At 39.8% G+C, this 13,786-nt stretch overlaps 2 protein-coding genes across 2 annotated transcripts; both read left to right on the plus strand.

Moving 5' to 3' along the window:
* Positions 1-641: 641 nt before the first annotated feature.
* gsx2 (GS homeobox 2) lies at positions 642-2,202 on the plus strand. Its single transcript, XM_056264395.1, has 2 exons — positions 642-1,371; positions 1,652-2,202. The coding sequence occupies exons 1-2, from the start codon at positions 984-986 to the stop codon at positions 1,990-1,992; spliced, it is 729 nt and encodes a 242-aa protein (XP_056120370.1). The 5' UTR covers positions 642-983; the 3' UTR covers positions 1,993-2,202.
* A 7,270-nt stretch (positions 2,203-9,472) lies between these two features.
* Positions 9,473-12,986, plus strand: LOC130097526 (platelet-derived growth factor receptor alpha-like). The gene is made up of 4 exons (XM_056264400.1): positions 9,473-9,714; positions 12,100-12,178; positions 12,382-12,642; positions 12,727-12,986. The coding sequence occupies exons 2-4, from the start codon at positions 12,121-12,123 to the stop codon at positions 12,984-12,986; spliced, it is 579 nt and encodes a 192-aa protein (XP_056120375.1). The 5' UTR covers positions 9,473-9,714; positions 12,100-12,120.
* Positions 12,987-13,786: the final 800 nt, after the last annotated feature.

Here is a 13,786-nt window from a genome sequence, read left to right on the forward strand (position 1 = left end):
GCAAATGGCCAGACTCCACTGAGAATCATAAATCTTTAATTGCCGGCCCGAGATCTTTCCAAACAGACTTAAACTGAATTTTCGAATAAAATGTAAACCAAAGTTATAATCAGTTATAATCTTATTTGTTCGTTTATTAAATCCCAGAAGTTCATTATTAGCCTCATTTACTACTAAACTTTCCTTTGTTAATCTCTGTTTATAATTTCTCAAATAAATACAATTAAATAAAGGATTTGTTTTGCACATTTGTGTAGCCTTTTGTTTGTTTTAAAGATACAAATCCGTCGATACATCATTTATTCTATACGTTGTCTGAAGTTTAAGGTTAGGCCAAGTTAGTGATAAAACAGTAGCCATTTCAAGAGATTTTAAGCCCATATCACAGTAGAAAAAGGAAAGATTGTTAACTACTTATATACATGGCATTTAGATAGTTTGGCCAATGATCCCTTGTGTTATTTATTTGTATAATTTGACAACTGAGGTGTAATTCCCCCATTTGGAGGAGGTAACTTATTTTAATTCGACACATACAGACAATGTATGGCTCAGCTTGTAAGGAATTTAGGCCTTTACCTCGCTCTCTCCAACGTCATCTGTAAATCAAAATATGAATCTATTAGAGCGGGAGTATAATAGAATAATTGTTGATATCTCAGTAGGCGTACTCGCCAGAGCTGTTGTGCCACCTTGTGAGCTAACAAGACTGTATGGGCAAAGATTTGATTGGAGGCTCGCCTGGGCATCACGTGTCTCGGGACACCAGAGGTACTAAAGCCCCTAGGCCGTGCAGCGCACGTGGGTGACGTTAGGGCCGGCCCTCTCCGGGGTCCCTTTTGTTGAACTACCAAACATAAGCCAGCTCCCGAGGGCTTCAGAACAGTGTTAAGACCACTGTGTACTGCGCAAGTCCTTGGAGCAACGCTATCAGTGTGGTCTATCACTGACACCATCAGCATCTCACGCAGACAGGAGCAATCATGTCGAGGTCTTTCTACGTAGACTCTTTGATTATCAAGGATCCCGCGCGCCCGGCTCTAAGAGAGCACACGGGGCAGGACTTTCTCATCCCCATTGGCATGCACTCTCCCGGCGTGATGAGCGTCACTGCGCCCGTTTGCCCGTCCCGGAAGACCGGCACCTTCTGTGTCTGTCCGCTGTGCGTAACTTCGCATATCCACTCTTCCCGCGGCGGAATCCCACTGCTGAAAGGACAGGGCTTCTCTGCCGGTGATGCGGCTTTCTGTCAGAGGGTAGCACACCAACAGAGCTCCGCGTTAGCGCACCCGGGACACGGACACGCGCCTGTCTGCACGCCCACAAGCTACAGCGTCACTGACCCTCGGAGGTATCACTGTCTGTCTCTAGGTGAGTGGGTGCGCGCGCATGCTACCACACCTGTTACCTACGCTCAACTATTTGACATAATATATTGAATGCAAAAGTCTTTACGCATGTTACTTTTTTGTTTTGTTTTACTTTTTATTTACTTTATCTTTTAATGCACTATCTTGATATGCAGTTTAGCAACAATTACATCTAAAATAAACAAACTGGTGTGTTAACGGCATTCGTTGAATTATTTTGCAAAGTTACTAGGCATTGACGTGATTTTAATATTTTTGTGTGTGGTTTTTTTCCCCTATAGGCGCGTCTGACAACAGCCACATACAGAACGGCAAACGGATGCGCACCGCCTTCACCAGCACTCAGCTGCTTGAGTTGGAGCGCGAATTCTCATCTAACATGTACCTCTCCCGCTTACGCAGGATCGAAATAGCCACATATCTAAATCTGTCAGAGAAACAGGTGAAAATATGGTTCCAGAACCGCCGCGTTAAACACAAGAAAGAAGGCAAAGGCACGCCACGGAGCGCGCACGCAGGATGCAAATGCTCGGGCAGCCACTCACACTATCCGCGCTCTGAAGACGAAGAATCCCTGTCACCTGTGTCAGCCACAGAGGAGAAGGAAACATCGCCGATCTAGAAGCGTCACGAACATCACAGACTTAAGTTTGGTACCTTATGACACATTCAAAAGTTTACGGATCCGTTGAAACGACTGAATTTATAGGACACTGTCTTCTGTCGTTCAATAGCCCAAAGTGTATGGAGATTTAGCACTGCCAATTCCTTCCCTCTCAAAATATTGTTTTACCCTGACAGCTCCGCTATTTGTCTTATCTGTACGACAAACTGTTAAATAATAGTTGTGATGCAAGTCAATAACCTTTTTACAGTTTAAGTGAAAACGTTCTTGAAACTACCACTGGTAACCCATTCTGCCATCCCTGTTCCTTTTAAGGATAAATGTTAGACAAATGGAGATTATAAAAGACTCCCTGCGTGATATTGTAAATATGCAGACTGTTAATCCAATCTGTCCTAGACTACTGAGAAGCTGTGATTTTTTTTTTTTCACCTGAATTTTATGTGCCTATTAAAAAATGTGTATATTTGTATTTATTTAAATAAATCACTCCTGTAACTACACGAATCAGTTCTGAGATGTATTAATTGTCCTATTGGAAGACACCTGTTTAAATATTACAGGAATCCAAACCAACATTTAATAAACCTCATTCTAATGAAATAAAAACATTACCTGCATATTTATTTATAATTATATGCATATATTTAAATATATGGTAGATCACATTCATATTGAATTGACAATATACGATCAGGATGAAAAAAGTTGGGTTGGGAAAAAGCCAGAGAAAATTTGGTTTGATGCAAACCGTATAGCCTATAAATGCACTCACAAAATACACTCGTTCAACCCTCATCAATTTATATTCGACGTGAATAGAACTTTGAGAGACAAACATTGCAAATACGTGAAGTTCTGGATTTGTATTTCTGCCATAGTGTAAACCAGTATCAGCTATGACGCTAAAAGCATTTGCAAACACGGCAAAGCCTTCCGACCCCTTTTCAAAGAGAACAAGGGAAACTCTATTTAAAAGCCTCCTGAAGTCAATTAATGTGAAACTCATTTGTGTCTACAGATCTGATTTTAAAATTGTATCACTTAATTATGATTTTTATTATTATTATTCTTTCATTTCAACTGCACGGGCTCACTTGGTCTTTAAGAACCATTTAAACATTATATGAGATATATTTTCACTTAATTTCCACTGTTCTTCTCATATATTCCCTCCTATAGTGCACAGGCCACAAAAGGCCTATAGCAGAGACTTTCTATCTCACGAGCCAGGTGATAGTCGATTATACGCCGACCCTATTCTGTGCGCTTTTCAAGAGACGGTTGTCCCCCTGTTAAATTAATCCGAAAGGAGTTTAATTGCAGTTTTTGTCCCACGTTGGTTGCTTATGTAGCAATTCCTTCAATACGAACGAGGGGGAAAAAAGCTACGCAGAGCTGGCCAAAGGCTTTGACAGGTTAGATTGTCCTGCCAGGAACTCGCATTTAGCCGGCGGACCCCCGACGGCGGCGAGCTCAAGGCCTTTCACGAGACGTCTACAGGGTTCCTCCGCGCGCGAGAAAACGATTTAGTCACTGTTTCATTAGGCACTATTTGAACCTTTCAACTTGGGCCAAATTGAGGGGGCATTCTGAAAATTGAGGGATTACGTAGGAGGGGTGATAGGAAATTAGCGAACGCTTAATTTAACTCGTGTTCCGTCAGAGTTTGGGATACATTCCTAATTGAGAGGGGAAGCAGGTGAAATTTTGGTCCCACGCAGGTCCTTTCAGAGAGGGGATAAATGGCCTCCATTCACGTCTCGCTTCACGATCATATATTATCGAGGGAAGGCACCTAATGAATATATATTGAATTTCTTATTAATCGAATTAGACTTCACCCCTTGCAGGTGTGTGAGAGAGAAAGACCTCCCGACAAAAGAGTTTTCAGCCGTTTCAGGACTGACTCGTTTTTCAGACGTGACACGGTTGACCCCAGATTCGTCAGATGTAACTAAGTTTTGAGTTTGGATTTTTGAGAACTTTTACTTTACTTCATATTTAACGGATATTAAAAATTAAAAATAGCCTATTCATTTATTTAGTTACTTAGCCTATTGGCAGTTACTTTGTTTTGCAAGCTGTAGGCTATAAACTTGTTTTAAGCTATTTGGGATGTGAGGCAAGGTGATGCAAGCTTTCATTTGGTGTTATGGCATTTAATATCACTTGGGTGGTGCAGTTGAGTACCATATTTGAGAATCCGATGCTTAAAATCAAATATAAAATGGAAACAAAGTACAGCTCCGCTTTTAAAAGATTACGTTCTTTCGCAAAATGGGCAATTATACGCAGGACAAAGAGCAATTAATAGAATCCCCTTTTAAGCGCTTGCAGCTGCTTTCGCCTTGAGAGAAGTGGGGCACTCGGGCAATGAATGCCTCCAAAACCGGTTTTGTCTTCAGTCGCGGAAATCGCTTCTTTAATAGTTTAAACTGCAAAGTACAATGATGAAAAACGTGGTTGATGTGACACTCTCGTCGAACTTGAGGACATCGTTTGGGCTTCTCTGAGTTTCCGTCCGAAACCAGTTGTTTCAAAGATGTTGGAACTGCGAATTCTAGACACGTGTCCCATCAGTGCTGTCCATGGTAACTTAATTTAGTGGGAACTCAGTCATCACACAATATGTGCGTTTTTTTTGCGCTCTCTAGAATGGGTCCTTTCTGAGACGTGTCAACTCCTCTTTAATGCGTCCCATTGTTGCGCCTCTGAGCGTGCCCACTATTATCAAGTGTGCTTAGTGGCTTTGCTGGATTCGAATGTATAGCCGTTGTAAAAAGAGATCAGCTTTGAATGAGATAATATAGGCCATTATATGAATATAGAATATTATTACTTTGGCCAACTTCTTCAGGTGGAAATAGGGATCAGCGTCAGATAGATAGATGGATAAATAGATGGATGGATGGATGGATGGAAAGAAAGATGGATGGATGGATGAGTAATTTAGTTGGAAAGCAGGCTTGAGGTCTATGAGAAATAATCTGAATGAATAAAAACATATCAATGTATCATCGTAATCAATTGTATGTTCTTTAAGCAATTCACAAGTTCACACCAATCAGATAGAGTAAATTTGGTGTGCTGTCCGAGGAGAGGGCTCCGAGCTCGGAATTTGGCCCGAACCCAGAGTACCCACCCCCATCCCAGGCTGGGATAGGAATAGTTAGGATTGAGGAGATGCTGGAAAACTGTTGTGGGACAGAGGTAAGTCTGATGTATATATACCTCCTGTCGCTCTAATTGAGTTGATTAACTGAACGTGCTCCTCCCGAAACTTTGCTAATAAAACATCATGTATTGTGATTCTTTGAACGTTTACATTTTAGGGATTTTTTTTCTGCGAGGACAACAAGAGGAGCCAGACCGAATAAACAGTATAGGCCTCCGCTTCTGGAACTGGAGAAAGAGTTTCTGTTTAACAAGTTGGCCCTATAGCCTACATTTTACAGCCTTGAAGGCATTCTGGCTGTAACACTAAACCTGACTGAACAAGATTTCAAAATGTGGATTCAGAACAGGTGGATGAAGTGGAAAAAGACAATACAGAGAAACAGAGGTTTGATAAGTCAAGAACAAGACTGCAAGGTCAAAAATATTACATTCATTTAAATCTGATTTTTATATTAAAAAGCATTCAAACATCAAAATTATTTCTATTTGCCAAATAATCAGTATACTTAATGAAAAAAAGAGGCCCAATGGAAGGGAACTGTGGGGACATTTTGCATTAAGATGTGAAGTTGATGTTTCGTGGCAGATTATGCTAAAGGCTAGTGGCCTTGCAATAAAAGGCTGTTGAATTGTATGGCTGTAAGCAGTTTTGTTGATTTGCTAAAATGTTATCTATGGTTATGTTGGTACATGCAGCAAATAAACTCCAAAAGAAACCACAAATTCAACTTCCTCGATAGAAAGGTTGCAGTTACAAGCGTTTTTTGGTGTTAGCGCCCATTATGGTCGGAAGTTGACGAATTTTGGTGCTTGAATATCCTGTTGACAATGCAAACCAAGTTTAATGCAGATTGGTCTTTGCAGAGCAACAGCTATTACTCTGCAACTCTTGCCCAGCTTCCTTTTGAAACCAGCAGGATTGAAGATTTGGAATAGACCAGAGACTTTTAGGGAAGAAAATCACAAGTTTATGAAAATCTGGACAAAATGATGGTTATTATTAGGGACCCATTTTAACAGATTATATATGCAGAATATATGGCAATATGCAGTTTCATCACCCAATAATTCTGCCATACAGATAAAAAAAAAAATGAAATTATTGTTTCACTTTTGCTTTGAAATTTCGGATTTCTGGGCATCCCAAACCCATAGAAAAAGCATGTTCTTAAGGTACATTTCTTCCTGGGCTAAACGCCTGTGCTGACTCGGTTTTCTGCGTCCAAGGTCAGCCTTTATTCATTATAAAGTACTTCCTCCGCGCAGAGCAGTAGCGCCTCTGCCTCGGCCACACGCTCACACGCCCACACGCCCACACGCCCACAAATATATAGCCGATATAGAAAGAAAAAAAGCTGCGAGCTTCAGCACGCTGGACAGCGCGTGTGTGAAAACAGCGCGACAGACTGAGACCGATGACAACTGACCAATCAAGGAGTGTGACTCCATATCACCAACTACTGCTCACCAGATCTGAAATCTGTTTGAACTAATGCACAGAAAACCATAAGTGACAGAATAAGAGTCCGAGTTCAGAATTCTCTTTTTTTTTAATCATAAAAATGATCAAATTAATCTCTCTAAACCTTACTATACCATGCAACGAACTTCTTAAAAACAAAGTTATGTTCTTTATAAGATATATATATATATATATATATATATATATATATATATATATATATATATATATCAGATACATTCTATTCAAATATAAATGCAAACAAAATCTGTGCATATTTTCACAGTTAATGAGCTATGAGGATTAATCTCAAATTTGCCTTAAGAAAAGTTGACACTGAACTGAATTGTCTATATTATTTGCATTTGTGTTAAGTCAATTGACAACGTAGAAAGTACAACTAAACAAGTTATTAGTCTACTCTTTTCCTGCCCATCTCTTTACTGTGAACACCATGAAGCATTGTCACTCTCTCTCTCTCTCTCTCTCTCTCTCTCTCTCTCTCTCTCTCTCTCTCTCTCTCTCTCTCTCTCTCTCTCTATCTGTGTGTGTGTGTGTGTGTGAGAGAGAGAGAGAGAGAGAGAGAGAGAGAGAGAGAGAGATGCAAACAATATAGGCCTACACTATGTAAAAATGTTAAACCTCAAATCTCTGCCGTTATTTCACCCTCTCTTCATAAGTAGTTATTGTGCTAATAAAGTTAAAACCATTCGTTTTGATGTGGTTTGTTATTCGATTCAATTGTATTAATTCGCTCTCTTTCTCACTCTCTCTCTTACTGAATTGAACTGACGACAGGAGAGAGATGGATGTAGGCTATCCCACCGATGGACATATACGCCACCATGTGGTTATATCTCTGCAGATAGACTAGGGCTAGGCTTAAAAAAACTCAAGACACCGCATTTCTTCTTTCAGAAATTAAAGATTAGAAACTCAGCTCTGCCGAAACTTCTCTCTGTATGCGCATATTTATTCATCTTGGCGTCAGACATACTGTGAGGAGGTGGACTGAATTGCTGGTGTCCCGTGGCTGAGACAGATTCTCCCTCCCGCTCACGCATTCGTCCCATACTGGACATTCTTCTATCTAAACCTAAATCGAGGATTTCCGACCAGCAGTCTCATTATCGCTGAATGGAATATTTAATGTTATCTAGGATTTTCTCCGTTGAGAACAATCTCCCAAGAATGAGAACAAACCAGTCCTGTGGTATTGTATTGTCAAGGTTTAGTTGTAGTTTTGGAACTCATTTATTAAATAAAAATTACAATTTGCATTAAACGTTATTATTAAATAAAAATTACAGCCAAATCGGAAAACTGGTAAAATAGCGGCAACTTTTCAGGCCACCTTTTGAGACTTCAGCTGTGTTGGTCATATTCAGTCATTTGGAAACTTTTCATTATCACATAGCCATCCTCTACATGGTGTGGCATGTCTGCTTACGCTCGTTGATGAATACCTTTAATGCAGATATCTTAAGTAAACAATAACAAACCTGCATAGTTGCGCGTATTTGTTGACAATATTGTGCACACTTCAGTGCATTTAAGCGCCGATCAAGGTATCCCGCGAGCTATTTCTAAAGGCTTCAGTTTTAGTCCGATTAGAGTCATTTGTTTCCAGAACAAGGGACTCTGTTCTTTTGTGCGGCCGGGCGACACGAACATGTGGAAATAATTGTGCTGAGCAACTGGAGATGTGTGTTTCTCTGCGAGGGTGAGCTGCAAGGCTTCGGGCTCCTCTGGACCGGCTGCAGGAAGAACGGAGAGGGCTAGAGGGGGGCCAAGCCTACCCCGGGGCTTCACTCACCACATACCGGGTCCGGGTCAGTCATCTGCACAGAGCTGCGAACCACCGTGTGCAGGGACATGTAGAGTACCAAATCATAATGAGCCATTATCTGCAGCCTGCTATGTCTTGAAGAAAAGCTGAAGGGCAAAAAAAAAAGAGAGAGAGAGAGAAAAAGAAAAGGTGGTGGCAGTTTTGTTTTTAAGGGAATTTTCCACATATTTTTCAGATATACACAAATGAACCCTATATAAAGGGTATAAAGTTCAAATTTCATGAGTAGTATATGTCTTAGATGCGGTTTATTTAATACAAGAGAGAGAGTGAGAGACCGAGAACGACTGCTTTTGTTTCTTATGTTAGAGCGCCCCCTTGCATGCGTCAGCACGTGCCAATGACGGACCAACAATTTAGTGATTTTTCTCTGCTGAATGTCCCATTTCACAACAACACTGCACTCGTCACAAAATTAAACTATATTATCCGAGAATATAAATCAATATAAAATGAGAATTAAAAATGACTGAATAAACACTGCAAAGTTGAAAGTCGCAGAAATGACAGAACAACCGCAAATGAAAGTCAGCTTAAACAATATGCATAAAAGAAAGTGCAAATAGCTGCAACAGCAACCACCACTGAAAAGCGCAAGCATCGGAAAGCTGAATATGAAGAATGAAGCGTGCTGACAAGGTTAATCGAGTTACTGAATGTAATAGGGCATTCCCAATTCTTTGATTTCTTTCCTACCTAAGCCTCTATAAAAACACTTTTAATGGGTCACTTGACTTCATTGTCCCCCCCCAAAAAAGATCCCTTTATTCCAAAAGGGCCCCCTCTTAGACTTACGAAAAACATATGGTCCTCCTTTTCTTCCCTGCTCAACCTCTTTTCATGCACCTCCTTCAGAACTGCAGAGCGCGGAGTAATCTGACTCCTCTTCGGAGCTGCAGTGTGAAAACACGGACTCTTATTTTGAAGGGACGCCTGGGGCAGCGGGAGAGGGGAGGGCCGTTTCCTGAGAGTTATTTACTTTGAGCCAGATGATTAGTTCTCTGGGAAGGATGGACTGTAACATTGAATCAATTACAGGTTGCTCTTGCAGAGGCGCATTTGTGTGAGTGGCCGTGGTGCAGGACGGAGGAGCACAGCACAAGGGAGAGGATTACTACTGCTTTACAACCGAGGACCCTTGGGCTGATTAGAGTATTTTACAAGAGCTTTGCCATTCATTTTGGCTGTTCTTTTTTATCAAAGGGAACAACCAAAAGGGATTAAAAAGGTATTGTATGTTTCAATTAGTTTAATTAGTTTCTTTTGCATTTTCTTTCATGCAAAGTTTCCAGCAGACGTTCAAAAACCTGTGAGCACAATTGCACTTAGACTAATTAAAGCTGTTCTTTTATTTCTTTTTTTAACAATTGCATTTTTAATTTACCTAGTTTTCTCAGTTTCTGAGACGACCAGTAAAAAGAAACAAAACAAAAAAAATATTTTAGCCCTATATTAACTCACTGAATTATTTTACTTTTAAATGATAAGTGGATGTTAATATTTTTTTTTTTCATAAACGGTCACAATGGACAAGTCAATCATTCGTTTTCAGCTCAGAAAAAAATAAACGGATTTTTCCACTTTGATTCTGGACACCATCGAGGAGGATATATACTTGTTTCCCCGAAGGAACCGCATTATCACTCGTAAAGTCAAAGCCTGGTTGTGCTGGATCCCAGTTGGAGCCACAGGCGCGCAGCTGGGGGTGTCTCAGCCCTTGGAGAGGCGCAGCACTGGCATCTAATGGCAAACACATTTCAGACTGGATTTTGAGCCTTGTTTACCCATCAAAATTTAAATGGGATGCCCATGACCATTCTGGAATACCCTTCTTTGGATTAGTCAGTGGGATGGATATTTATTTATTGCGGAGCGATGAAGTCAAAGTACGACTGAGGAGTTTAGAAAAACTTCTTTGCCGCCTTCTGAGCTGAGTTCCGCGTCGATGATGAATCTACATGAATGGGGAACTTCTCTCACATCTGGATTAACTTAATGCAATTTAGGTAGTATTTACCAAGGACCAAGGAGACCATGTTGCTTTGATTAAAATAAGGCTGTGACTGGATGAAATAAAAGAAGATTTTTTTTGCTCTATGAGACTTCACCTCACCGGGCTATCTTTAGACCGCTTTCTTTTATTCCCATGGAAATCGTTTTTACGCGTGAAGTAACCGGGTGTTGGATGGCACCCCTCGCTCAGCTGTTGCCCGAGAGTGTCAAGCGCAGCGGATCGGGTGTGTTTGGCAGCCAGTTGCGCGTCTGTGTGTGGGCGCCTGGTGATGGGGGGTTAGCGGAGAAAAGTGCTTTCAGACACCGCTGGATAGATGAGCGGTACCAAAAGAGCACCCGTCTGCCATTCCAGAATTGATTCCCACGGCAATCCAATTGATTCCCAAATTGCGGCACAGAAAGGGGTCGACTAATTACAGTCTTACTCAACACCCCCGGATTCACCAAGGATAATTAGTTTGAGTGGGGCTGAAATGAGCAAATGGCAGAGCTTCAGTCTTCTCTGGGCTGTAAAAAAAAAGAAGAAGAAAAAAAGAGTTTCCCCCCCTTCACTTTGAAGTAGACCTTGCGGTATCATTTTTTCACAAAAGTTTTAATGAACTGGATATGATTTCATCAATTTTTTACCTTGATTTATTATTATTATTATTATATTACAGAGAACCAATTAAATAGGTGGTGCATTTTTTTTTAGGATAATTAAGTTTTGCAATAACAGAGCTGACCACTTCAGATTGAGTGACACTGGCTGTGTGCTGAAGCGCTGATGGAACCCAGGGGTCTGAGGATTAGACAGACAGAGATAAAACACGCGCGCGTGGAATGTCTGATTAGAAACTCGGCAAGGCAAGCTTTTAAGACCAGCGACGGGACTTTTGAAATCACAGGAACATAAACAGAATGCAAAAATTTGTGCTTCAGCACTGTAATCTTGTTTACGCACTTTAGTCTTATAGAGTTCATAAAACGTTTGAATATAAATGTTATTTCAGATGGCCAAATTTAATTGCATATTAAGATACAATCTATAGAAAAATATAGATTTTAAATAAATAACTCATAACTCCCGCTCAGAGTCACATAGATAAGCAGTACTAGGCTACAAAGATAAACCATTCTTAATACTGAGATGTGTCCATATGAGCTATTATGTCTTATATTTTAAGTTATGCGTATGGTTTAGGATTTTAAAAAGTTAAAACTGTACTAATGTAAACAAAGTCTTTTCGTAATTTTTGGAACCTCGTATCTCGCTGCGGTGGTCTGTCGGGGGAAATGTGTAGTACTGCGTCTCCACCTGCTGGTCAAAAAGCTGAAGCTGAAACGATCTATCCAAGCGCTCCCCGACAGAGTCTGGCGTCAGTTTACTGACTGAACAGCGTCCAGACTCTTAAAGACCTTTTATGTCTTGGCACTGAACCTTTCCAAAACTTTCTGCTTCCGATGATTCAGGCTACCTGAGCTAATAGAGGTTCATCTTTTACATTGGATTAACCACAAGTGATCAAACCCAGAACTGAAAAAAAAAGAATAAAAAAGTTATATGTATAATTTTCATATTTTCTTAAAATATTTAAAATCGTAACATCTTCCCTTTCAGCTGAGCACAATCAAAGTGACCATGGGATTCCTGGAGACACATCTCGTTTTGGGGATTGTCTTACTAGGGGTATTTTCAGGTATGTGGAATAAAAAAAACTATATATATATAGATATATGTATAAATAAAGAACTCTTTTTATATTAGTAAAATAAATAATAATAATAATAATATTATAATACGTTTTGATTAATGCTATTTTTATTTTATTTATTTTTTTCATATATATATGCATGCTATTAAGCTACAGTATAATTAATTAAATACATTAAATATTTCCAGATGTTTCAAAACCTTGGCCGGTCATTAATTCAGATAAAAAAGAATTTATTCTGACACCTCATTCGGAGTTCAACATCACATGCTCTGGAGAAAGCAGAGTGAGATGGGCCGAACCATTACCGGACAACAGCGAAATGCATTCCGGGTTTAATCACAGTACTTTGGTGATCACTGATGTTGAGGCATTAAACACACGTCTCTACACCTGCGAATATGTGGATCAGCCTGAAAGAAACGCTGAAATCTACGTTTTTGTTTCAGGTACGTTATTGTTCACGACTACTGAATAGCCTACAAATTAGCATGTTATGTTTTTGTAAAAATGACTCACCTCTTGTTCCACAGATCCTGAGGTTCCATTCGTGTCTGAACCTGTTGTTGAGACAAATGAGATGGGCATAACTATCCCATGCCTCGCTACAAACCCACATTCTCAAGTGATTCTCAGAGACCTGCAGAGTGGGGATGTGGTTTCTCTGTTTTACGACCACAAGACCGGCTTTTTCGGCATCTTATCACCAGGTCAATACGTTTGCGAGACGAGCGTGAATGGCAAAGCAGTGAGGAGCAGCGTTTATAATGTGACAAATGACACGGGTAATTAATGCACAACAAATAATTAAACATTCAGAGTGTTTAGGTTACAACTTATTTCGATAGGCCACTTTAGACATTCTAAAAAATTATATGATTAATAAGTTATGACAATATTTTTTTTTGCATTGCTTTAACTCATTAGTTCAACTAGTTCAAAAAGTTTTTAATAGGTTATATAGGCTAAGATTCAACTCATTTTTTAAAAGTCAGTTCGATGTAATTTAAGTTGAAATGACTTATATCTAAGTTGATTGTACTTAAAAATTTAAGTCACCAACTTTTTTTTACAGTGTAACTTAGCAACTTCATGTATTTCTCTCTAATTTGCAACTATGTCAGCTAACTCTTAATTAGGGTCACTGTGATATTGCCAATTAAGACATGCTCCTGGATCAACATTTTTTGTCGATCCTGGAACAACATTCCTGTCTGGAAATTTAGTCCTAACCTCTAAACCTAACCCTACCCATAACTTTTCCCTAAAATCAGAGTGAAATTATGGGTGAATAACAATGATGTAAAAGCACATAAGCCCGGTTGAAAGCCTAAACTTGACATAAACTGTAAACTTGTCCCTCAAATCTGATTGGTTGATTGGAATGTTTTCCAGGATCAACAAAGAAGTTGATCCAGGAACATGTTGTACTTGGTGAAATCAGTTCACCCTCTGATTAGAGTATTAGTAGACTGTTAGATCAGGGTAAGTACAATAAGTTGACATGTACTTGCAAAGTTACTTACAGTCAGTACAATGTCTGTTGGGGAGCATCAAAATAAGCTTTAGCAGATAAGCAGACAAGTCTATACT

This window comes from Rhinichthys klamathensis, unplaced genomic scaffold, assembly GCF_029890125.1.
Source record: "Rhinichthys klamathensis goyatoka isolate OS25496 unplaced genomic scaffold, OSU_Roscu_1.1 h1tg000221l_1, whole genome shotgun sequence".
In the NCBI taxonomy this organism is placed as follows: Eukaryota; Metazoa; Chordata; class Actinopteri; order Cypriniformes; family Leuciscidae; genus Rhinichthys; species Rhinichthys klamathensis.